General features: G+C 33.5%; 5 protein-coding genes and 1 long non-coding RNA gene across 10 annotated transcripts in view; 3 read left to right on the top strand and 3 right to left on the bottom strand.

Moving 5' to 3' along the window:
* Positions 1 to 233, top strand: part of LOC127064792 (dynein axonemal heavy chain 2) — a 31,589-nt gene extending 31,356 nt beyond the window's left edge. The window contains exon 63 of the mRNA XM_050996347.1: positions 79 to 233. Within this exon, the coding sequence (XP_050852304.1) occupies positions 79 to 233 (155 nt within the window). The remainder of the gene's footprint in view (positions 1 to 78) is intronic.
* On the bottom strand, positions 10 to 7,518 carry LOC127064706 (uncharacterized). Of its 4 annotated transcripts, none has more exons than XM_050996155.1 (5): positions 7,424 to 7,518; positions 6,017 to 6,188; positions 3,841 to 4,849; positions 2,663 to 3,761; positions 10 to 2,555 (listed from the first exon to the last, which is right to left on the bottom strand). In XM_050996155.1, the coding sequence occupies exons 2-5, from the start codon at positions 6,151 to 6,153 to the stop codon at positions 433 to 435; spliced, it is 4,368 nt and encodes a 1,455-aa protein (XP_050852112.1). In that variant the 5' UTR covers positions 6,154 to 6,188; positions 7,424 to 7,518; the 3' UTR covers positions 10 to 432. The 4 variants fall into 4 exon arrangements, with proteins under 4 accessions (XP_050852112.1, XP_050852111.1, XP_050852113.1 ...); XM_050996154.1 differs by lacking the exon at positions 7,424 to 7,518 and adding an exon at positions 7,122 to 7,239; XM_050996156.1 differs by lacking the exon at positions 6,017 to 6,188 and having other exon boundaries at positions 7,122 to 7,507.
* Positions 7,519 to 8,781: 1,263 nt separating this feature from the next.
* LOC127064895 (uncharacterized) lies at positions 8,782 to 12,226 on the top strand. 2 transcript variants are annotated; one of them, XR_007781867.1, is made up of 4 exons: positions 8,782 to 8,868; positions 9,481 to 9,623; positions 9,996 to 10,138; positions 10,367 to 12,226. It is a non-coding gene; the product is annotated as an uncharacterized LOC127064895 (long non-coding RNA). The 2 variants fall into 2 exon arrangements; XR_007781866.1 differs by having other exon boundaries at positions 10,364 to 12,226.
* LOC127064894 (coiled-coil domain-containing protein 142) lies at positions 9,097 to 14,133 on the bottom strand. The gene is made up of 12 exons (XM_050996543.1): positions 13,963 to 14,133; positions 13,396 to 13,749; positions 13,176 to 13,321; positions 12,881 to 13,071; positions 12,177 to 12,368; positions 11,962 to 12,101; positions 11,253 to 11,537; positions 10,393 to 10,509; positions 9,960 to 10,113; positions 9,753 to 9,870; positions 9,463 to 9,650; positions 9,097 to 9,243 (listed from the first exon to the last, which is right to left on the bottom strand). Exons 1-12 carry the CDS (start codon positions 14,131 to 14,133, stop codon positions 9,107 to 9,109), a joined length of 2,193 nt encoding a protein of 730 aa, XP_050852500.1. The 3' UTR covers positions 9,097 to 9,106.
* A 930-nt stretch (positions 14,134 to 15,063) lies between these two features.
* Positions 15,064 to 15,745, top strand: LOC127064893 (cytochrome b-c1 complex subunit 9). Its single transcript, XM_050996542.1, has 2 exons — positions 15,064 to 15,319; positions 15,613 to 15,745. Exons 1-2 carry the CDS (start codon positions 15,176 to 15,178, stop codon positions 15,649 to 15,651), a joined length of 183 nt encoding a protein of 60 aa, XP_050852499.1. The 5' UTR covers positions 15,064 to 15,175; the 3' UTR covers positions 15,652 to 15,745.
* A 198-nt stretch (positions 15,746 to 15,943) lies between these two features.
* LOC127064891 (heparin cofactor 2-like) lies at positions 15,944 to 23,980 on the bottom strand. The gene is made up of 15 exons (XM_050996538.1): positions 23,812 to 23,980; positions 22,851 to 23,044; positions 22,557 to 22,739; positions 22,118 to 22,331; positions 21,813 to 22,030; positions 21,245 to 21,430; positions 20,991 to 21,141; positions 20,407 to 20,616; positions 17,596 to 17,660; positions 17,344 to 17,526; positions 17,030 to 17,243; positions 16,745 to 16,959; positions 16,458 to 16,652; positions 16,254 to 16,392; positions 15,944 to 16,153 (listed from the first exon to the last, which is right to left on the bottom strand). Exons 1-15 carry the CDS (start codon positions 23,831 to 23,833, stop codon positions 16,014 to 16,016), a joined length of 2,529 nt encoding a protein of 842 aa, XP_050852495.1. The 5' UTR covers positions 23,834 to 23,980; the 3' UTR covers positions 15,944 to 16,013.
* Positions 23,981 to 24,041: the final 61 nt, after the last annotated feature.

The raw sequence follows: 24,041 nt of genomic DNA, 5'->3' as shown, positions 1-24,041 counted from the left end.
ATTGACAAGTTCTTTTTAAATCATTTTTTCGATTTATATTTTAAATCGTCATTATCGCTCATACATCCTTTCTGATAGGACTATACATATGTCCGACATATTACTACCCTCAAAGATCCGGCGATCAAAGCCGTCCCGCTTTTGTCGTGACAGTTGATTTAAAAACTGGATCGGAGGAACCAGATTTATGGACAACACGTGGTACCGCTCTTCTTCTCAGTCTGGCCGTTTAATTTTCGTAAAACGTTTAATTATGTTAACAATATTCGAGATAATATCATCGATAATAATTTCTTATAGCATAAAAAATGTACGTATACTTCCTCCTTTAAGTCTATTTGAAGTGTCGATTTGATTATTTATTAGTTTGTAAGAATACGTTTATATAAAAAAGTAATAAACTCATTGAATGATCTTATTAAAACCTAGTAATTATTCGTATCTCTCTATTTTAGTATGAAACGTATAAGATGAGATAAGATTGAACAGGCTAAAGACAATAACGAAACTTAGGCAACTCGTGAAACTTGAAACTTTGATGATATTAGAAGATGATGAGGCGGGCTCGTCTGCTTTGACTATCGCCGCGGGACGCTTTAAATCACCAATATTCTTCAAAGCGTTGTCGACTGTTTTGTTAAGATCAACAAAATACGAAGCCCAATTATCTGTTTCGAAAATAGCCAAAGGCAAAACCGGTGGCTCGAGAATAGAGAATTTATCTTTAGCGTCGAACAATATCTTTATTATCTCCATAATGTTTGCCTGTGTTTGGTTCTTCAGATTTTGAATAAGATCGTCCACAGTGGTGTTCAACTGTGTGTGAAATTTGCTCCAATCAGCGGCAGCTATAGAATTCGTAGTATTTGTCGTGATTAATCCTTTCAAAGCTACGATTTCATTTTTCAAATCATCGAATGATTTCGTATAAGTGTCACCGATACTAGCCCAACCAGCGTTCGTTGTATTAACGGTGTTTAAAAAATTCATTATCGTGTCGTTAATATCGTTTTTAAAAGTTATCCAGTCGGCTGCTGGAATGATCGTTGGTGGCCAGACCTTTGGCTTTGTAAAAGTAGCAGCTTTGACGGAGAGTAACGAGGCTTCCCCAGCCTTGGTGGTTTCTTTGAAATTAAGCGTAGGTGAGTTAACGGTACTGTTTCCACCCATGCTAAAGAAATCAGCCCATTCGGCTTTTATACCAGCAATTTCGTCTTTCAACTCTGCAAATTTGCTCTTGAAAGTGTTGCCAAAGATGATCCAACCAACAGGATCTACCGTCGTTAGATTTTCGCTTTTAATATATGCGATTGCCTGTGCAATAGATGCGTTTATTTTATTTCGAAAGTCAAACCAATCGTTTGTTAAGTTCATGAGTTGCAGTGTCATAGGATTGCCTTTCGATTTGCCCGGAATATCAGCTAGTGCACCTTCAAACGGCACGTTTGTATAAGGAGATGGATTCTTTAAAAATGTTTTATTTTTCGTAGGAAATTTACTGTTGAACATGGCAAAACTTTTCATGATTTTATCTCTATAAGCTAACCAGGCTATGGGATTACCAGGAGGTGGCATACCGTCTTCTATGTTCTGTACGGTATTCGACACCGTATTTAAGATATCGCTTTTAATGGATATCCAGTCGGTTAGCGAATTCTCTGATCCTGCAGCTAACTCAGTTGGTATAGTCGATGTGTCGGCGATAATCTTATCGCGAAGAGCATTGAAATGAGCTTTAATGTCATCTCCGAATGTGGCCCAAGCTGGATCGCCAGGTCCAGGCATATTAGTAGCAATATTCATAATAGCATCGTCGAGAGAATTAATTATGTTACCTTTGAAATTTTTCCAATCAAAAATTGCAGCGATACTCTCTTTACCTGCATTAGCCATCTCAGCCGTTTTATTTTTCATTGGAACGTTAGAAAAGAGATCCATTTTTGTAGAAATAATTTGAGATATCAAATCGGACGTCTGATTCTTGATCTTCGTTTTCAAGCCTATCCAATCGGCGGTAATCGGTGGAATACCTCCAAATCCTCCAATGGTATCGTTCAACGTCTTGATGAGTTCGATTTTGAAATTTATCCAATCGTTGAACATGGCTGTTCCAGGGGCAGCTCCTAAAGTAAAATTCTCGTCGTTGTAAGACATCATTTCCACTGGATTCTTTTTCGGATGTAATCCGTTAAGCTGGTTCCTTATCTCCGAAAATGTATTGTTCAGTTCGTTACCAAAAGCAAACCAATCGGGACTAGCCGGTGGTAGATCGGTTCTGGTGTCATTAATAAATGTCACTATTTCTTGAATCGTATCGTTCAAAGTCTTCTTGAAATTTAACCAATCCACCGCGAACGGAGCTGCCTTTAAAATCGGTACCTTTAGACGACCTTCTTTCCAAAATTCAAGAGACAATTGCGGTATATCTTCGCAGGATATCACTGGATTATCGGCACCGATCGATCGCATAACTTTCAATTGAATTTGCGTTACTTCGTCGGAACAGTCGCACAACAATCTCGCTAGGGAACTCTTACGTAATTCTTGCAATTGTTCTGAAATCCATAATATTAAAATTTAAAACATTTAATAAAATACAATTTAAAGAATTAATTAGAAGTTTTACTAAAGTATAAAACAAATAATTAAAACAATAGTTTACCTTCCGTAAAGGAATGTGACTGATCAGGCATTTCGTACCAATAACGATCTCCTTTCTGCAATCTAACGAACTGATCAGCAATTAAACACGTGAAAGTGGGTCCAACGATGCCACCGGTTTTCGGTATTTCCGCCAATGCACCCGTATATAGATCAATATCGTAAACGGATTCGTATAGCTTTGATATCGCATCGAGGGCTTCAGGATCCATGTGATCGATCAGATCACTGAACGATTCGGGTTTCCCCAAATTACAATATTCTCTCCATTTAGTATAACCAGGTAGTCCGTGATCCCTTCCACGTTGAATATTCAACGATACGAGATCGAGACCGCAAGGTACTGAAACGTTGTTAATCGGATCCTCGAAAAGATGTCTCGTTAATTGCGATGTGACGTGAATTGAAGTTCTTTGAATGACATTCCTAGTAGCCGAAATTACCGAGTTACTAATGCCATCGCTCGAATATAGACTATAAGGATTGAAAAGCATTCTGTGAAGTTCGATATACGATGAAGTGCCTTTTTGGGCGTCCGTCATCATCATCAATCCGGGCAGAAGAGTATGAGCGAATCTAAAAGCCGCTGCAGCAAAGCTGTTGGCTATAGTAGGGTCATTGGTCGGATCATCGGGATTTTCGCTCCATTCTCTATAACCCGAAGTCAAAGGTCTCAAATTCCGAAGGTTGGTTTCCTGTTCACCTAATATAATTGGAACGAATTCTTCGTAGGTAATATGCTGAAGTTGAGCGCCGATTATACGACGAGCTTCCTGATAGATCTTTTCGTCCGACCAAGTCGGATTGACCTTGGCCAATCCATCGGCAATTTTATTGTGTTGTCTTGCCCATATCAAATGCATAGTCGTCAAGTGCAAATTCTCGTTCGCTCTCGGATCCCCTGCGAGGAAACAATAACGTCCCCTTAGACGTTCATCTTCTCTATTACATCCGTCATTGGGATTTAAACTAGCCGGTAGAAGAGTTCTGTTGTCCGGCGTTATTTGCATTCTTAATCGTCCACCAGAAAATTCTCGCAGATCGTGTGCGGTTTGGGAGTCCGATCCGTATATTGCCGAGCCGTCGATAAAAGCGGTCACCTAAAAATGGATCGATTCACTATTTTACACATCTGATGTAAAATCAACGAATAAGAGAAAAGAGAATAAATAGGTTCACCTGATTAAGCTGTTCTCTTGGTCCAATTTTACACTGAGGAGCCGGTGCCGATCGAACGAACTCCATGCAGGTTTTCCCAGTAATGTCATAAACTGGATCGCCCGATCCCACGGGAACGGGAAAACATTCTGGATGGCCGATGGAAGGTGGACAACACGAGATGGAACTACCGTTGACGCCCTGACTGATCGCCGTGGCTGTGATATCGTGATCGAGAAACTGACCGAACACGGCTAACATTACGGTGAACGAAGGATTCGAACTAGGCGACGGCTTGTGAACCTTCAGACTAACCTCTCTTGCCGAGGGTAACTCATTTCCGGAACGTGCTCTTCGAGGTGAATCGATTCTGTCAGCGTAATCTGCTGGCAGGATTCTTCTAAACGGCATCAAAGCCGAACCCCATTGCTTCGGGCGATTGCAGGACCCGTCGTAATTTCTGTATTTGCCAATGGTGCAATTCACATTCAGAAATTCTCTGCAGACACCTTTCGGTGCCCAGCCACCGTCGAAGAAGCAACCGATCGCCGATGGTTTGCCTGAAAATGATCTCGCGCTTTCGATTCTCTTTGTAGCGGCTATCTCGCCAATGGCAGCTAAAGCTAAACCACCGACGTTGACACTCGTGCTGACTGCCCATTGATGTCTCGATTCTGGCGACGGCGATGGTAAAGGCGAAGATAATGCTGCAGTATCAGCAGATACTCTCAATTGTACAGCCTGTTGACCAGCCGAAAGGGCTTCCTTCAATTCTGTATCCGTCAGATTCTGCATTGGCGAAAAGTCAACGTTTCCATCTTCTCCATAAACGAAATGACTCGCACTGGTAGTACTGAAGAAAGTGTGTGAATCGAATCCCGTAGTTAGGCCCAATTGTAAAGTAGCAACATCGTCCGTTCCAGATGAATCGGTACTCGAAGATGTCTTATTAGATGTTTTATCTCCTGTTTGATTACTTTGACTCACGGAATAACTGATCGTAACGATCAATGCTATCGTGAATATTGCTCTGAAAAATTTGACGAATGATTAATCGGTAATAAAATAATTAAGGAACCATGATTTCTCGCATCCCTTAATTTAATACCTTTTTTCTCTTACTCGATTTTTTTTTCATTCGATGCATCGAAGTTGGATAAAAAAAAATATTTTCATTTAAAGTTCGCTCGCTTTCTTCTCTCTCTCTCTCTCTCTCTCTCTCTCTCTCTCTCTCTCTCTCTCTCGCTCTCTCTTTCTGTCTCTCTCATTTTCTTTCTCCCTTATTCTTGTTTGCTATAATAAAAAAAAAACTCCGATCGAAATCGCGAAATTTATTCGGTAATTACAGATTTTCTCGATTCAAGTCCAGTCGAGAGTTCTTAGTCTTCGGATTTGCTCCAATTATACTCAGCAGGACGTTGTCGTTATGTAATCAATGATCGAGGGTGACGTTATCCTTACGTTATGCAAATCGATTGGAACTCAAAGTGTTGAAGTACGCTTAATTGCAATTAACAGAGAACAAGAGAGAGAAAGAGAGAGAGAGAGAGAGAGAGAGAGAGAGAGAGAGAGAGAGACCGAACGGCGTAGTACCCGTTCGCCGTTCGATTACACGTGTAATCAAGGTTGACGTCACGTAACGTGAATCGACCTACGCTTAAAATACAATGCCAGGTTATGCGTTGAATATAATATATTATTACTATGTACTGTACTATATTCATGTGTCCATTTAAGCTGCACAAAATCGACGCCATTTTAGAATTATATCGTCTATATTCCGGACGGTGAAACGCGAACTTTGATACGCAACAAATTTGATATATGGAATACCAATATATTAACGGCATGTAATAAACGTAATGTCATATACCTACTATGTTCGTGCTTTAATTATCACACATGCATTTTAAATCAAAGCTCTCGACTATTTCCCGGTCTCTGTTCGATTAATTATTATCATCCGAAAACAACAAAGCGTTCCGGTCAAAATGAACGATCGCATAACATCGAATTTTTGCAAAACGATAAAAGTTTTTCGAAATATTTCAAAAGTTCAAGATTCGTAATAAAATATGCATTTTTTTTTCTTTTTTTTTTTTACATCATTTCGATCGTTCAATTCGACTAAAATTCTCAAAGATATCCGAGAAATTGTGAAATTGTACGGAAAAGGTATTTGATCGATCGAACTCACAGAGAAACGATGAAGGTAAGGCATTGCATTTGTTGTTCCACTCTTCTTCTACGCGAATAAAATTGGTAGGCGTCGTTCACGTAATATGTTTGCGGATCCGCGGCATAGGCCAAAGGAATCTTCTCCGAATCGGACATCTTTCCTTCTGCACGTTAACGCGGCAACAGGTAAACTAAAACGATTTGCGATTGTCGATAGGCTTCGAGGTGACTTGTGAATTTACGTAAGTAGCAACTGCTTATACCAGACGGGTAAAGCAGATATAAATGTAATTCTTTTTTTTGTTTTGTTCAAATATATGACAGACGTTTCTCTGCGGATTTGCAATCATTTAAAACTCGCGAAAATTTATCTTTTCTTAGAAATAGAAAATAAAAAATATAAAAAAAAAGAAATCAATGTCACAGAGATATTTATTTGTATATGATACTATTTGTCACATGCGCGCGCGCGCACAGCCTTCTTATAAATTCATATAACGAACTTGTGTAACGAACGGGTTTGGTAAACGAAGGATAACGAGAATAGATGCGGTACGACGATAAAAGAAAAAAAAACGAAGGGAGGCACAAAATAATTAACGATGGAACAAGTACTTTTCTTTTAATTCCGTAGCTCGTTTCTGTTCCTCTGAAAATCGAGAAATCGTTCGAAATTCTTTTCTAGCTGTAGTAGTAGTTACCTATCCACCTTCGTTACATTGTCATGTAATTAAGTAAAGGTATTTAATTATGAGAACGTGTGCGCTATCCGCGACTCGGTGCATTCCCAAAGTGTTGAGAGAATTCAAGCAGACCGTCTCATAAATCAAATTAAGAGCCCGTAAACAGATCATCCAGAAGTTAATGATCATAGTGTAAAGCAACGCGTTGCGTGGATTATCATCTAGTATCCGTAACGCGAATATTAAGCGATTTAACGGACGGGAAAGCGATCGTAACATGTAATTTTCGAAAACGTTGTCGACATCGTTATATACATGAGAAGAAAATGTTTCACCTCGTTAATAAACTGATATCAACGATCCTAAATGATCTGGCTTGCGTCTCGTTTTTTTATTCTTCTTTTTTATTTTCTCGAGACATTACATAAAGAGTAGACTTACATGAGACTTGCGCAGATACAGCATTGAAAGTTTCGTATTCGAGCTCTCCTCGTCCTCAAGAGACTTGCAAACTCAACATAATCGGGCGAATCTGTTGGTCTGGTCAACGAAGTTCTTTCGGTGACACGCATGCTTTGCCGTGCGCGCGTAGCGCGCACGTTCACGAGGTAATAAAAAGGAAAATATAAAAGGAAGAAAAAAATAAAGAGAAAGAAAGAAAGGGGAAGAACTATGTCTAAAGACTTTTTTTGTAAACAAGACGATATTTGACCGAAACTTTTTACTTGATCGTATGTACATACGTCGACCGATGAACGAAGAGACTGCGTTAGAGGACGACGATGACGATGGTAACGCTAACACTCGCCACTACCAACGCTCTCTCCCTTGTCTCTCGTCTACTCTCCTCCCGCGGCGCGGTTCGTCTTACCACAAGATTGTACTATCCTATAGAAGTAAAAAGGTTTCAAGAGGGGTAGTCGATCCAAGAGTGCTTTTATACATACATATGTACTTATGTATATATGTTATATCTACGAAACTGCATCTGTTTCTTTTTGTTTCTGCTTTAATATTCATTAAGACTCTTCTTTTCTTACGTCCAATATGTTATTGAAAATATTGAATTGATTCAACGAATAAAAAATTTATTAGAATAAGATAGTACTTATCTATAAATCAAGCCAATATTTCATAATGTTATTGTGTCAATGATCATGAACAATTTTTAGCAATATATTTTATTGATTTTTTAGAGTAATAATAAATTGAGAAAATAGGATTCAAACGATTAGAGGAAAATAGAAAAAAAAATTAGAAGCAAAAAAAGAAGATTGAATCTGCGAAATACGTCTTCGTAAGAAAACAGAGATTGAGAAAATGAGTCAGAACGTTGAACGCTTCGACGGGACACCATCGTAATTGTATGCATATGTATATGTATGTGTTTACACCTATGGAAGTATGACAGACTGGTTGTGTTACATAAGGTCAGTCGCGAATCAAGGAACTGAGAATGTAACATGAGTCGAGTCTACGTATTTTTATTTTGTGGTATTAATCGATACGAAGGCAATTCTAACACGAAGTAAAATATCGTCTCGTACGATTTCGATAAATCATCGTTTCGATGGGTCACCAATAATATCTATCAATCTAAAAAATATTGACAAAATAATAATTGTTTTTTTTCTAAAGTAATCAATAATTGAAATAAAAAATCAATAAATCCAGATATTGAGTTATTAATTAAATTATTAAGTAAATATCTATTTACTTATCAAACTGTAATAAATAGATAAGAAATATTTGTACAATTTAATTTTAATCAATTTTAAATATTGTGTATTCTAAGAATCCATTGAACGCAGTGTAAATTAAAATATACATACTTAAATGTTATACAAATGTTATGGATACAATAATAAAACGTTTTTATTATTGAAACCAATTCTATTCTTCGTTGCTCGTAATATAAATACACATATTTTTTTCCCTCATTTGTTATTCGATCTTACGTTCATATTGACATTAAAAAGGACACCGAGCCAAACATACAACATAAGAAGACAACGTAAGAAAATAAAAACTAATAACAACATAGAAGTTTAACAAAATATATATAATACGAGACAAAGGTCGACGATCGTCGAGTAAGAACGTTTCATTCCTCGACACGAAGCGTAAGGTGATACATCGCAGCCATACATGAAGAGGCTTCTCTCGTTTAGTTGGCTTCAACGGGAATGTAAGTACAAACCACGAATTGAATTGTAGTAATATAGAATCCGCCAGTTTCTTGATAAATCCACCATTAATTTATTTGATAAGATAGACCGATTAGAGATGATCCTTTTAATTCTCGGAAAGAATTATTTCGAAAAAACGATTAAATAAAACGCCGTTTCCATGAAAAAGGAAAAGAAAATGAGAAGACGAGAGGAAAAAAGATAAGAAGAAAGTCGAGTGCGTTGAATTTATTCCACTTATTCCGTACAGCAAAAGTTGTATCGCTTTGGTGCTCGAAGTTCGAGCCATTGTTCCTGATTCGGGACATACATTTCCGCTGGCATCCGTTCGAGACCGGGTGATTCCGGTGATCCGCTATCATTTGTCCTACGAGCTGAAACACCGAACATACTTTTGTACTTGTTGCGTGAAAGAGAGAGTGAATGGAGATGACGGAGACTAATTACTTTCTAGCCACTTGAGAAATGCTTTCTCGTATATTATTATCTCTCCTCTCTCTCTCTCTCTCCTTCTTTTTTTTTTGAAATTCTCAACAAAGACATCGACTCCGCGAAATCCTTAATTGTTATCCGAAGAGACAAAATACACTTACTAAGTCGTTTATGCATAGCGATTGCTTCTCCTGGATGCCTAAGAAGAAGTCGACCGACGCCCTCGCAACGGCGTAATACTTCGTTTTTCAATAAATGATTTCTCACGTTCTGCGAAATTATTGGACATCCTGTTACCCACGTAGATACGTATGCAAAATCGGTGAGTAATTGTAGAGCCCCGTACTCACTAAAAAAAATAAATAAATAAATAAATGTCGATCTTGAACTTCGATTGATTTCATTCACTGTTCTTCGCATTTACGATCTTTTTACGCATTTAAGAACTTACCTAAATTTGATACGATGCAAATAAATGTAATCGAGCCAGGCCTCGCACATTATTTTCAAAATCATATTCGAAATCTCAGGATCTTCTATAACCTCGAGAACCGGTAACAAAACCTTCTCTAAAACAAACGTTCTTGCCAAACATTGATTGAGCTTTTTTTCCTTTTTTTTTTGTTTTTAAAGTATAAGTATAAAACCAATGCATTACCGAAATAAGTTTCAACGTAAGAACTTGCTGCCACAGGTGCTACATCGCTGCTCTTCCTCCAGTAATTTGATCGCGGGAAACACATGTGTAAATTCGCAAGGCTGACCACACGGCAGATTTTGGCGAGTATGTCTATGCACTTTGCTGGTGCATCCTGTCGATTCACGAATATGCAGTACGTAAGTAAAGGATGCAGCATTTTTTCGATATCACTTAACAATTAGCGACTTAAAGATCTCGCAATAATTAAACTTGACAAAAAATGTTTCGTTGATTATAACATCTTTCGTTACATTTTATAATTAACATTCGTTTTATCGTATTTAATTATTTCGAAGAGTAACATTTTAAATGTATATAGATATATAGGTATACATGTATTTGTTCAATATTTTCGTTTCAAGAAGAAATATGAGAAAAATCACGATATTACCTGCAACAACTGCACGTTGGCGTTCACCTCGGAAACGATTTTCGCTCTCATCTTGACGCAAACGAGCACTTGAACGCTAACGGAATCCTCCGAAAGTGCACTCGAATGATCGGCGAACTACAATCGATAGAGATTCAATTCGACAATCGAATCTGATTTCGCAAAAAGAGTAGATGTACTCAAAAAAATTCTATTTAATGATAAGAATAAAAGAGATCGAGAGAGGTATATATGTACTTTTGATATACTTTTGATAACCGACAGATTTCCTCAACAATATTTCACAGTGATACTATTTTAATGCTATACAATTCTTTTCACAAAGATACGAACTTTAGATTACTTTTTTTATACATCGTTATGACCTACACTCGATTATAATCAATACAATCATTTTCATCAATTAGTTTTAAGCTTTAGATCGTACTAGTTATAATTTTTCTCCGTTTAATCACATAACATATCGTTACTCCCATTCGTTCGTTTTTATATCCATTTGAAAGAAAATCGAAATCTCTATTAATGGTTTTATATATAATAAATCGAGAAATAAAGACGATATTTATGGATATGTAAAAAAAAGTGGTAGAAAAGACAATTCCTATAACTGTTACTAGTACATTATATTTTTTAAAAATTTGCAAAGAGTATCTTTTCTATCGATTTTAGAATTATCAGTAAAATTATCTGTATTATAGAAATATTTCATTAACGAAAAATATACATTGATGATAGAAAATAATTTCTCAGGAAAATAAACACGTTAAACAAAAAAAAGGTATCGATGAAATGAATCAGAGAGAAAATGTTGTTGAGAAAATAATGTAAACATTGACGAATAATATTATAATAGCTTTAACCTTGAGGTAAGATAGTTCCTCGAGACAATTTACTACGTCGCCCTTGACCATTAAAAATAAGACATCCAAATCCCAAGTGTGAGCTATCATCTTGGATTCCTGCATGACCCAGAGCCTAGCAGTGTGGACCGAGTGATCGAGCCTGTGAAGAACGACGATCTGTTCTGAAATCGGCAATTCCATTAACGGCGCGCCGATCACCCATTCACCTCCGACCTCGCACTCGTTGCTCAGCGTTACCAGTAATTGGAAAAGCTCGGCGAACATTTGACCCGTGTCCGTGCCCTAGAAAACGGGTAAAGGGAAATCGTTAAACGGGTTATAATTAAATCCGACGGGATGGTCAAGATATTTGAAATTTAAATTCTATACCTACTACGAAGTGTATTATTAAAGAAAAAAAAAGAGGAAACAAGAGATAGATAGATATACATATTCATTTTATATCCATAATACCTACAATTAACAAATCGAGCTAAAGTTACAAATAAAACAAACAAGATAGAGTCAGTTAATATTAAATAGAGAAAGAGAGAGGAAAATGGAGAGAAAAAGAGAAAGGATTTAAATGCATAACACTTCTAACGAATAAAGTAAGAGTATTACATAAAAACAAATACAACGTAAAAGAAATAAAACTAGTTAAACGTATTAAGTAGAAAGAGTGTTAAAGAGAAAGGAAGAGAGAGTAGGAAAAAAGAAGACCAACCTCAGTAGTAGAAGGTCTCGATTGGCATTCGAAGGCAGATGTATACGCTAATCGAAATAATTGGTCCCAAGATGTGATAGTAACATGATAACCGAGAGCATCGCATAAGTTTTGTAAAGCAGGTCTCACCGTCGGCGGAACTAAAATTTGATTGTCGAATTATTCGAACTCTTCGACGTCGAACGTATATTTCATAAAGTGATTACGTGCCTCACCCGCATTTTTTTGAATGAATTGTCTCAACCAGTTTTTTAGGTGTTCCGCTCCATGCCTATGATGAGAAGCTAGAGCTTCCGGTGACCACCATAGAACAACATGATCTAACATCCCAGATAGAGCTGCCCAAGCTACTTCTTGATAATAATTTTTTACTTTTCTTATCGCGCTACCTTTTAGTCTCTTTTCTCCTGTAAACGATTTGATAGAATTACGTTCGAATCGAAGAAATTTTATTTTAATCGTTATGAGTTTCACGTAAAACAGTTCGCCTATTTTTCGTGATTGTCACGATACAAAAAATCGAACAAAAATTTTAAAGAAAATGAAATTGAAATAAAATATTTCTTTCAATTACATTGCTCATTGAAACCATTCAAATTGAATACAAATTATTTTTAGCGTCGTTACAACTAATCAAGACAATTAAATTACTTGTTTTAAGTGATATACCGAGTGTATTAATCGTGCATCTTTGCATTCTTCATTAAAATTTCCCTTAGGTCTATTCTTAAGGTGTAACATTATTATTATAATTAACATTATTACGAAAAATTTTCTTCGTTGAAGTTACTACTAACTAATAAGCAACTTTCGACCTCTTATCTTGAAGGGAAAAGTTAACGAAGATGCTCTTTTATTTCTCTGAAATTATTTTTATAGAAAAAGATCGTTATTTCGAAAGAAAAGAGTTATATCGTACCTTCGATAATCTTCAAAGCGTCGGTACCAAGTAACTGTGGCGAAATATCTTGAACGATGCTGAGAAGTCTGAGAACTTGTTCATTCTGAGTATTCACAAGTGCTTGAATACTCTCGAGATTCGATGGTTGTGTTTGTTGAAACGTTGAGGCATCGCTTGCGATTGGTGGCGTCAAGTGTCTCGTGAGAGCTCTAAAAGGATGTAATGCAATAACATGTTTAATTATTAATTCATTCACTTTCCAACTTTAATGATAGCATAAACGGTCGAGACCATTAGACGTTAACAAACTAACCGATAAATCTCGATGCTGGAATTTTCGGAAACGTCAACGTCAGTAGGTGCTAATGTAACATCCTCTTTCGTATGTGGTTCATAATTTGCTAACAGACAATCGATTAATTCATGACACGTTTCCTCGGCACGATTTTTCGCCAATATCTGCGATAATTAACTTTATTAATTATTTTTATCCAACAATTAAATCGTCGACCGAACTTTGGAAATATTCTTACTTGTAATATTCGAGTTACGGAAAACTTCTTTAAAGGTTCTAACAAAGATGGACAATCATTACAAAAAACGTTAACAGACGTGTCCGAAATATCGTGATTCAAATCGAGCATCTTGTTATATGTATTAACCATTTTAAAAATGATTCGAAGTATCTCGTCGGTTTTCGAATCAACGATTTCGCTTATAAGATTTCGAGTGAACTTGGCGACGACGTTGTGTTTTCGTTTTAATATCGTAGAGAAGTGTTGCATTTTGTATTTGTAAATCGGATGCGTTGTCTCTATCATAGCGTTGCACAATGATTTATAATTTTCCGCTATGTCCTCGAGATTGTCGATGATCTCCTCAAATACCTACAATCGTACGTTTATCATTTTTACAATGAAATTCGATGATCTCATTATCTTTTATCGTTTATAAAAATTAAAAAACCCTACATTATGAAACAATGTGAACGATATGAAACGATAAAAAAGAAAGAAAGAAAGAAAGAAGGAAAGGAAGAGAAAAAGAAGGAAAAAGAAAAAAAGGTACGATTGTAGCAATTAAAAGCAATAGTTTCCTACCTCGAAATCACAAGCTTGTGCTTTCGCAACATCCTCGATGATTAAAGCTATACGTTCCGCGAGTTTGCTCATCCTCTCGTTTAACACGGAAGAGTCTGCCAACCAGTTCTCGAGGGCAACTCCAGGAAGGGGTAGCCACTTGGCGATATTCGCTCTGTAATTAGTATCCATGCGTTTCCTTGATGTTGGCTATTTCTGTGTATATACATATAACGTTTCGATTAATTTCTCCTTCCTTAACATTCGAAGTGATTGTTTCCTCTTCTTCTTCTTCTCTTCTTCTTTCTTCTTCCTCTTCGTAAATTTTCCTCGATCTTCTCCCGCATTTACTTTCTTCAAGCAAATTAGCATACCATATCAATTAACTACACAATTATTTTCATCAAATTATTAATTAATTTTCTTGTAATTCGATCGTTACTCATTGTTTCCCTAAAGATTCATTGATTTTTTACTAAATAATTAGTATTTTCTTTGTGATCTATGAGATATGCGAATGATTTTATGAGACAATAATATTCTACTGTATATATATATATATATCGTTAGTTACCACGGTTACCTTGGCGCATGACAATGCTAAAACGTTCTATTAGTTACATATATAATATTCGAATAAAATTATTCGAGTATAATTTTATATATATATATATATATATATATATATATATATATATATATATATACACGTTAAATGTTTGTAAATATATCTTATTATATACGTTTGTAAAAATGTTCTTTATCGATTAAACATCTCTGTTAAATTATTCGCCCTCATTCAAAGTTATTGAACGATATTTCTTTTAATTGGAAAGAATAACATATAACAGATAATAGATATAGAAAATAAACTATAGGACTCCTTTATAAAAGAAGAAAAAAATGTTTATTCTGAATCTCTAAGTTTACATAGACTATAACATTACTCGATATAACAGTTTTCTTGCGTAAAGTTCTACCTTATCGACTATATTGTACTTCTTAAATCTATCGGTTATATAGTTTGTGGTACGAAAAATATCAACGATTTCTATCGTTCGTATCTATGTTATATATTATCTATGAATGAAATGAAACCAAATTTTACATATGAGTTAAGCCATCTTTGAATTTATCGAACGGAGGGCATCGTAACGATAAAGATCGTCGGAACAGAATATCTACGTCGTTTTTAATATAAGTTCTTGTAGAACATTTAACATAATATAAAACAATGTCGGGCCTTCGTACCACGTTGTATAATATCTTTTTAAAGCGATCATCTACGTACGCTCTTACTATCATAACCGGAACGTTTTTCTTCGAACGTACTTACGATTTAATCACTGAGAAATTGTTTGAATCAATCAACAAAGGGGTAAGTAGAAATTATTATCATACATAATATTAGCATTTATGTATCCTAAAACAATTCGTCGGTAACTTTAGATTACTATCTCGTACTTATAATGAGGTAAATTGCCTTGTTAACTTGCGAAAAACTTAGAAGCAAGTTCTGAGAACTCTTGAGTAGAATTATATAATTTTATGATACAGGCAAATAACTCGTCTGTATATAACCTATTAAGAGAGCAATTAATTTACATGGAAAATATGATACTCATTGTATAGTAAAGTACACTAATGAAGTATATATTTTTTTTATTATAGAAATTATGGAAAGACATCAAACACAAATATGAAGAGTAAATGAGCGGACTAGAAATTTTTATACACTAGTTGTATATTGAATAGATAATTGTTTTCTCTATGAGAATGTAAATAAAAAACAAATGGTACGTAAGGAACGCATTTTATTTCCATTCTATAACAAATAACCAATATACGATAATTTTTGGCATTGTTATAAAGCGAGTTACAAACCTTTTTTACAAATCTTTCTAATACATAACCTATTAATTTGGAAGGAAATCTTATAATTTTTATATTTAAAAAATTAATTATTAAATATTACATAATACATATTAAAAATAAGTCATAGTTTTTCATAAAAAAGAAGTATTTATACATATATATTTAAAAATACATTATTTTCTTTATTGAGTAGTATTTCAATTACTTGAATCAGGACGTACGTAACGACCAGCAAAAAGAGTTGCGTTTGTTTGCAAGTCTATTATAGCAAAAAGGAACGGACGATTAGCTCTGAAAATTTCTGTACTTGATCCCATTAATGGTACTATAGAAAATTCTATAAATATATATAATATTTTATTATTTAATAGATCATATATATAATATAAAAGATCAAATAAAACAATTGCAATAAAAATATTGTAAGGTTATATTACCTGTTACTGCAGCTGCAATAGTCCCTTGCTCATCAACTTCTATTTTAGCATTTTGTAAAATATTTTTAACATATAAAGGACCATCTTCTGTAATTCCGGATAAATCTGCAGTTGTCTCAAACATGGTATGAACTCCCAACTATAAAGAAAAGAGAAGATATTAAGAAAAAACATATAACTTAAACATATAATAGCGATGCTCACATGTTCCAATGCAAATCGAAGATCAAGTTTACTTTCTATAGAAAACTTAGGAAGTATCAAATTAACTTCTGTTATATAAAGATTTGCGAGTAATGCAGAAATAGGTATGTAAGATAAATCTTTTGACAAAATTTGAAGATTTGGATCCAGTTCATGATTATTCGGAAGTAAAACTATCATCGCAGTCTTTCCATCCTAAAAAACAGAAATTTATATTATCCTATCAATGCATATATTCATTCATTTTTATCATAAATTAAACTAGAAAGAATGATATTGCTCCATACAGTATACGGTATCTTTATTGCATCTGCATTCAAAGATGCAATATGTCCATAAGAATATTCTGCTGTAGTCGCCATAAAGTTTGTTTTTTGACAACCAATTTTAGGAATATAGAAACAATCAATGAATCCTGCATTTCTATTAAACGATTTCTGCCACCGTCCTTTAAAATATAACGCTGATGTCAAAATTAAGGTCGTATCTGCATTAAGACTACCTGAAAAAAAAAAATCATAATAACCGCGTAGACGATATTAATCATATAGTCGAATCGAATTTCTACCAACCAGGCTGTAAGATAGACTTAACGTTGTTACGAGTAGCAGCTCGTACCCAGTTATTGATCGTTTCTTCCGCAGTATATCCATTTGTGAAGTCAACAGGCTGAATATCTCCACCATAATATTGTTGGAGAATAGTATTGTAATTGTTCATTATTTTTAAACCATTTTTAGTCCATAATCGAGTTGCTACATCAATTTCCGTACCATTTTTAAATGTCTATAAAAATAGATACTTTATAAATGCGTATACAGATAAATTTAGAAATATTGTTAAAAATATAAGTATCGAGAAATTATGAATCGACATTAAGGTATACTTTCAAAGCCGCAAAAGTACGCTGAGCGATAGTCCTGATTTCTTGCAAATTTTCAGGCATTCTCAATGCAGCCTGTATTTCTTGACGAGTTTGTCCTTTAGCACCTTCGGCGAGAGTTGTCAGAGCTAATTTAGCACTCGTAGGCGACATTATTATATTTCCTTCGATTTCTTTATTCACCGCCTAAAAATATAAAATTTTATCAAGAATTATAATATGCAATCAATTGTAATCTATTTAGCTTGGTCTCACCTGAAACAAGTCGATATTGAAGAAATTGTATCGTTCTTCGCCATGGGGTATTAACAATACATCATCTATGAACAATCGATATAAACAATTATTTAAAAAAAGGAAATAAAAGGGAAATTAAAATCTACGTATAAGAAATTATAAAAAAAAAAAGAAAACGAATTATTTTTCTTCGACATTGTAATTAACATAAATCACTCATATTCTCATTAATTTAAAATTACCATGAATATTAAATAATAATCGTAAAGATCGTATGCTTGAAAGAATATCATAATGAAACATAGAAGAAGCATAGTTATTTATATATTCTGTAGCTAGATACAAGATGATGCAGGAATTAAATTGAAACGTGCAGATGTTCAGCCTCAATGATATTCTCTAATTTACCCGCATGGAAACTACGTTTTCGATCGAATATGTAAATGATAAATTCTTTGTATGCATGAATGCATGTGTGTGTATATATATATATATATATATAATATATTATATATTATATAATGTTATATAACTATTAATATTATATATATATATATATATATATATATATATATATATATGTATGTATGTATGTATGTATGTATGTATACCTTTTATGGTATGCGTAGAAGAAATGAAGAGAGCGTAAGAAACGAGCAACAGTGATAACTTCCACATATTTCGGCACTATATAGTTAACAAAATAACAAAGATCCGTTATATAAACGAGGAACTCTGATATTATAAATCTTTCTATCTTGGAAGATCCCGTATGTTTTTATAGAACTACTGCGATACGATCAAGACAAGTTCCAGCGGTGAAATGAAGCGACTTTTCTGTTCAACGTTCATCTACTGTGTGAAAAGAATGTTCCGTGATGTGTGTCCCCTCTTCGGAAACCAGAGTTCATTGGATTTGCTTAATTCAACATGAATAAACAAATTGATGAATTTATTTTTATTAATCGATTTATTTCATATTAGTAATACGTATAATAATACGTGATAACAATTTTTTGTTTATTTATGATATATTAAAAGTAAAAAGAAAAATTAGAATTTATAGTATTTTATTTTTTTTCAAAAAATAAAGTTTCCGTAAAAAACCGATTAGAACTTTTCTACAAAATATGACTCATTTGTCGTATTTTTTTAAATTTAAAGTAAATATCGATATTTCTATGATTTTCACTCGCACCAGATCTATTTTCTCGTAAATAATTGATGTCATTTATGAGTATAACGATGCGTCATCGATATATCTATAAATAATACATACCTATAATAGTAAACACAGAAAAACGTTTATAAGGTATGTTTATGTTGACACGTTAACTAATATACATATATAGGAACTTTCTTAAAGGAATATAACGCTTCAACCCGAATAATAAAACGTTTATATTGTACAGCTTTGGAATTTCCGTGTTTTTACGTCATTGGAATGTCCCAGGAATGCATATTTTTGCACACACACACACACACACACAATATATATATAAATATAAAATATATATAATATGTAAAACATACTATATATACGTATAGTATCTGTGTGTGTATATATATATGTATATATGCATGTATGTATATGTATATATATCTAATTTAAATTTTTTCTATTGAGATAAAGTATATACGTATAAAAATCTTGTGATTTACACAACTATAATAAGCAATTTTTTTATTAAAATTAGAAAATAATGTTAGAGAAAAAAGATGAAAAGTTCAAGGTGGACTTATTTACGAAATATTTTTTCAGAAGTGCAATAATTCAAAATACCTTGTGATCTAATCATTTTTCGACATTGTATCCCAATACTTTTTTATTCAAAATGACCTGAGGAATCAATTTATGCAAAATAAAATCATAGATTATAATTAAAAAAAAAAATATTGATGACCTTGATAAAAATGACTTCGAGAAAAGAAATTCTTTCCGTTGTCAGATGTGTCCCTTTAAATAATGTCACTTTATTCCAAGAAATTTTTGTATAAAACCATAAATAATGGATTATTTAAGTTCCAATCTAAATACGCCACTCGTACGTGTGTATGTATGTGTATATAATCTACGTATAATTTCATTTGTGCAAGTATTATCATGTTTTATGAATAAATAAGTAAAAAATTAGCAAAAAGGAATTTGTAGAAGAAGTCAGCGAGGAAGAACTTTTGTCATATTTACGAGTTAAAGTTACAAAGATATTATAATTGAATCTCTTTTTGTTTTAACTCTTATCATACTCGGATTTATTCTGAAATACTCAGCTCAACTCTTCGTTTTTTTTTTTTCTATTATAACTTTATTATAATCATAATTCTTTGGTACATTATTTTTTCATATTTAGATGGATATAACAACAAGTTTTTCAATTGTCTCTCAAATTTAAAATAAATATTTTTTATAATGTAAGAGAGTATTGAAAAAAACTTGTTACCATCAACCTATCTATTTTTAGCATTAGCTTATTTCAAAATTATAGCCTCTAAAAATACTGTTATCACGTTTTACGAACACTGTTATAGGACTCTTTAACTATTAAAATTTTTATTATCTTATCATCAATTTAGTCTATTTAATTAATTTCAAAACTTAATTTCTAATCACTGTTTATCACTCGGTTTCAAGCGTAAGATAAATCTTTGAACATCTCGACTCACAAAGCACTCGAAAAATGGATAAGCATTAATTAAAAATAAATAACCCATAACCAATTATATCATAATAAGGAAAAAGCTACAATCGTTTAGATTTTAGAGAGACATGTTAGTATATCGCGTCACAGCATTCACCATTTATCAAATCCTAATTTTATAAGCCTTTACCGGAAGCGGATGGTAGAGAGGGCCGTGTTTCCTGACCCAAATGTGATGTAAAATCCATTTTTACATTTTCGGTACTTCCTTCTTGTTGTAAAGGATTTGTAATTTTTCCAATGTAAAGAATAGTACCCGTTGATTCGTCCTCGATGTAAAAAACAAACGGATGATTCGCGTGGAAGGTTTGATCAGTAATTTTGTTCCCGATTTGTACACCTGTGAGAAATAAATAAACAAATAAGTCGTAATTAAACCTCTATAATGCAATGTAATATTAAAATCACACTCATTATATCTATACTTTTTCATTTTTTTCGCCCTGCAAAATTAATTCATATTCAAAAGTTAATGTTTGCTAAGTGGAAATTATATCTGTTATAAATTTTACGTATTAAAATATTTGTCGTACACAAATAAAGAAAAATTGGATTATAGAGAGTTAATTAAGGAATTGTATATATATAAGTTAGAGTGATTTTTTACGAGAATTATATTCGTTCGAACGTGAAATAACATAACACTTTTTTTTCTGTATATTTATATACTTCCTGTTACATTATAACAATGATATTCGTTTACAGTAAACTTACCAGTAGCTGCGTAGGCGGTTGTTCCATTTTCATTCACTTCAATACCAGTTTTTTGTAGGACATCCGAAACGATGAGGTGCCGGGAAACGCGTTTTGTCTTTGCTATACCCGTCAAAGTAGCCGTATCGTCGAATATATCTCGAATACCCAACTGTAATGTATTAAAACGAATAGAAAAAAGCACACCCATAAATTAGTAACCATCAATAAATTATGAATAATATATAATATTTTAAATATGTATTTGCACATACCTCGCGAAGAGAAGGCTCCAAATGGCTTGTAAAATCGAACTTAAATTTTGGAATGATCACTTCTACCGGCATGTCTTGCATGAGCCATACGTGTCTCGTCAATATAAAAGGATTAATTTCTTTCAACAGGTGATCTACTCCGTTTAACGTATATGGTAGTATCAAATACATAGCGAATTTATGACCCTAAAGATCAATAATAAAATGACTAAGATCAGGAATTACCCATGTTATCAATGAACACTCATTCGTTGGAAATCATTCGATAATAATAGTAAAGAAATCAATCGAATTCCCGTTTTTGAGATAAGATCTTTTTGTCAGAGGAGTCATGATTTTTTTAACACATTGACTGACATGAATGGATAAATCAGTTTGTTTTTCATAATAGAAAAAAATATTAAAATAGTATCTGCCATTAATTGCATTATTTTGTATATGTTAATAAATATAAATATTAATGTATAAATATTTCAAATAAAATTATCCAAGTTGATCGCCGATAAACGGTGACTACCATGGCAGTTAACGTGTCAAAAGATTTACCGTAACTTTGATAAGGACTTACGTCATACGGTATTCGTAGAATCTTTGCGTCCAATTCTGGAGATTCTGAGTAATAGAATCGACTGACCGTGGTCATGAATGGTACATCAATGCTATTGTTTGTGCTTAAATAAAATTTCCTCATGTAAGTATTCTTATCTAAGAAATATTGACGCCTCCAAGTGCCTTTGAAAAAGAGTGCGTTGACCACTAGCATTACTGAGTCCTTCAAATTGTTTTCTATAACAAAGAAAATAATAGAACAGGATTTGTTTAGCTTAGTTTACTAATTCATTTATATTGTTAAATATCCTTTATTACACTAACCATCTTCAACCAATTTACCGATATTTCCATGCGTCACATTTTTAACCCAAGCATTAACTTCCTCGGTAATTAAGCGAGTGTCTGACATATTCGTATTTATAAGATTAACCCCATAAAATGTTTCGACGATGGCAGCATAGCGTTGTCTCGTCGAAACGGAGGTATCAACATAAAGGCGAGTACCGATATTCAATTCGTACTGAGGACAAATCATCTGCGAACATAGATGTAAAAAACATGATTTCATTGATTATATCAATAGCTATTATTTTAACGTCTGATATAAAGAAAAAAGAAAAAGATAATATCCTGTTTATCTACTTTTAGAGGACGATCGATACATTCTCTGTAGCACACGATCAATACTTACGACGGAGATAGAGAAAGACAGAGAGAGAAAGAAAGAAAGAAAATTAAAGATAATAAATTGTACATTTACCCTTAATGATTGAAGGATTTCAGAAAACTTATCGCGAGTTGCCGATCGACTGGCTGGTAATTGCATAACTCCAGCTAATTCGTGAGCCGTTTGATCCTGAGCTCCTTCGTAAAGCAAAACTAATGCCATTTTCACGGATATCGGTGATAATAATATATTTCCAGAATATTTCTTTCCTACAGTCTAATAAAGAGATATAGAAAATTAAATTAAATTAAATTAAATTAAATAGAATTAAATTAATCTTTTGATTTTTATTAGTTTTATTCGCTTTGTCTCTTGAGAAGTACTCACTTTAAAAAGCATCCAGTCAAAGACATTAAACCGTTCTCCTTGATAAGGAACAAAATCCTCGTCATCATCGTCATACGTAGAAACATTGGTTTTCATTATTGGATTCGTAACATTTAAATCTTTTTGTTGTCTCTGTATAACGGCACTTTTTGTCATAGGAACGAGCAGGACGCTCCATAAAAATAAAGTGCAACCTGTAATTAGAATCTCTTAGCATTTTCTAACGAGAGGGAAAGAGAGAAAAAGAGAGAGAGAGAGAGAGAGAGAGAGAGAGAGAGAGAGAGAGAGAGAGAGAGAGAGAGAGAAGTAACGGGACAATGATTCTTTTTGCGAAATTTATTCGAATGACTTTCCAAACACCCGAACTTCAATTCTCGAATGAAATCGTACAAAACATCGTCGAAGGAGACATGTGTTGGGTACCAAAACAATCGGTAACCTTGACTTTCGATGACACGTGAAAAATTAATCAAACAACTTTAGAATAATTGAAGTTGATTAATATGTTTGTTGCGCATCGATTAAATTTTTACCAATTCTTACTAAGCAAGAAAAGAATTTTACGTTTAATTCGAATTTAATTAAATGTTATTTAGTAGCGTTCAATGCGACTTTATAAATACATCTATCAATCATACAATTTTTCCATTGATTACGTTCGACTGTACTCCCGGTAAATTAAAATCCTCTTCATTAAAATGTAATAGTTAGTTTCTTCTTTTTTTTTAACAGAGTGTTTCATGCATGATTGTTTATTAATTATACGATTGTTTCATTGATTACGTTTCATCATAATCTCGATTGAATTAACACACTAACATTATTCTCCTTAAAAATTAACTTTGATAAAAAATGATTTTTATAAAAAATCCGGCTTTCGCACAAAACGTAATTTATAAATTGATGGATCGATCGGTATAAAGAATTTAAAAGTTAATTAATGATAAACATTAATTCTTACCTAATATTTCAGTCAGCTTCATGATGGTTCTTCGTTAATATTAAACGACCTTAGTTATTAAATAAACTCGAACGTTTTTATAGATGCGTTAAATGATCCGCGTGATCTATACGATATACGAACGAAGTGAGTACGATAGTGTTCGCTAAAGAGTAAAACCGGTCGAGCATCAGCCGCTGTGTAAAACTTAAAGAGAACAAGAGAGAAAGAGTGGTGGAAAAAGAAATATG

This window comes from Vespula vulgaris, chromosome 6 (genome assembly GCF_905475345.1).
Source record: "Vespula vulgaris chromosome 6, iyVesVulg1.1, whole genome shotgun sequence".
NCBI classification, from domain to species: domain Eukaryota; kingdom Metazoa; phylum Arthropoda; class Insecta; order Hymenoptera; family Vespidae; genus Vespula; species Vespula vulgaris.
The sequence above is the reverse complement of the archived record's forward strand: the minus strand, read 5'-3'. Positions and strand labels throughout refer to the sequence as shown.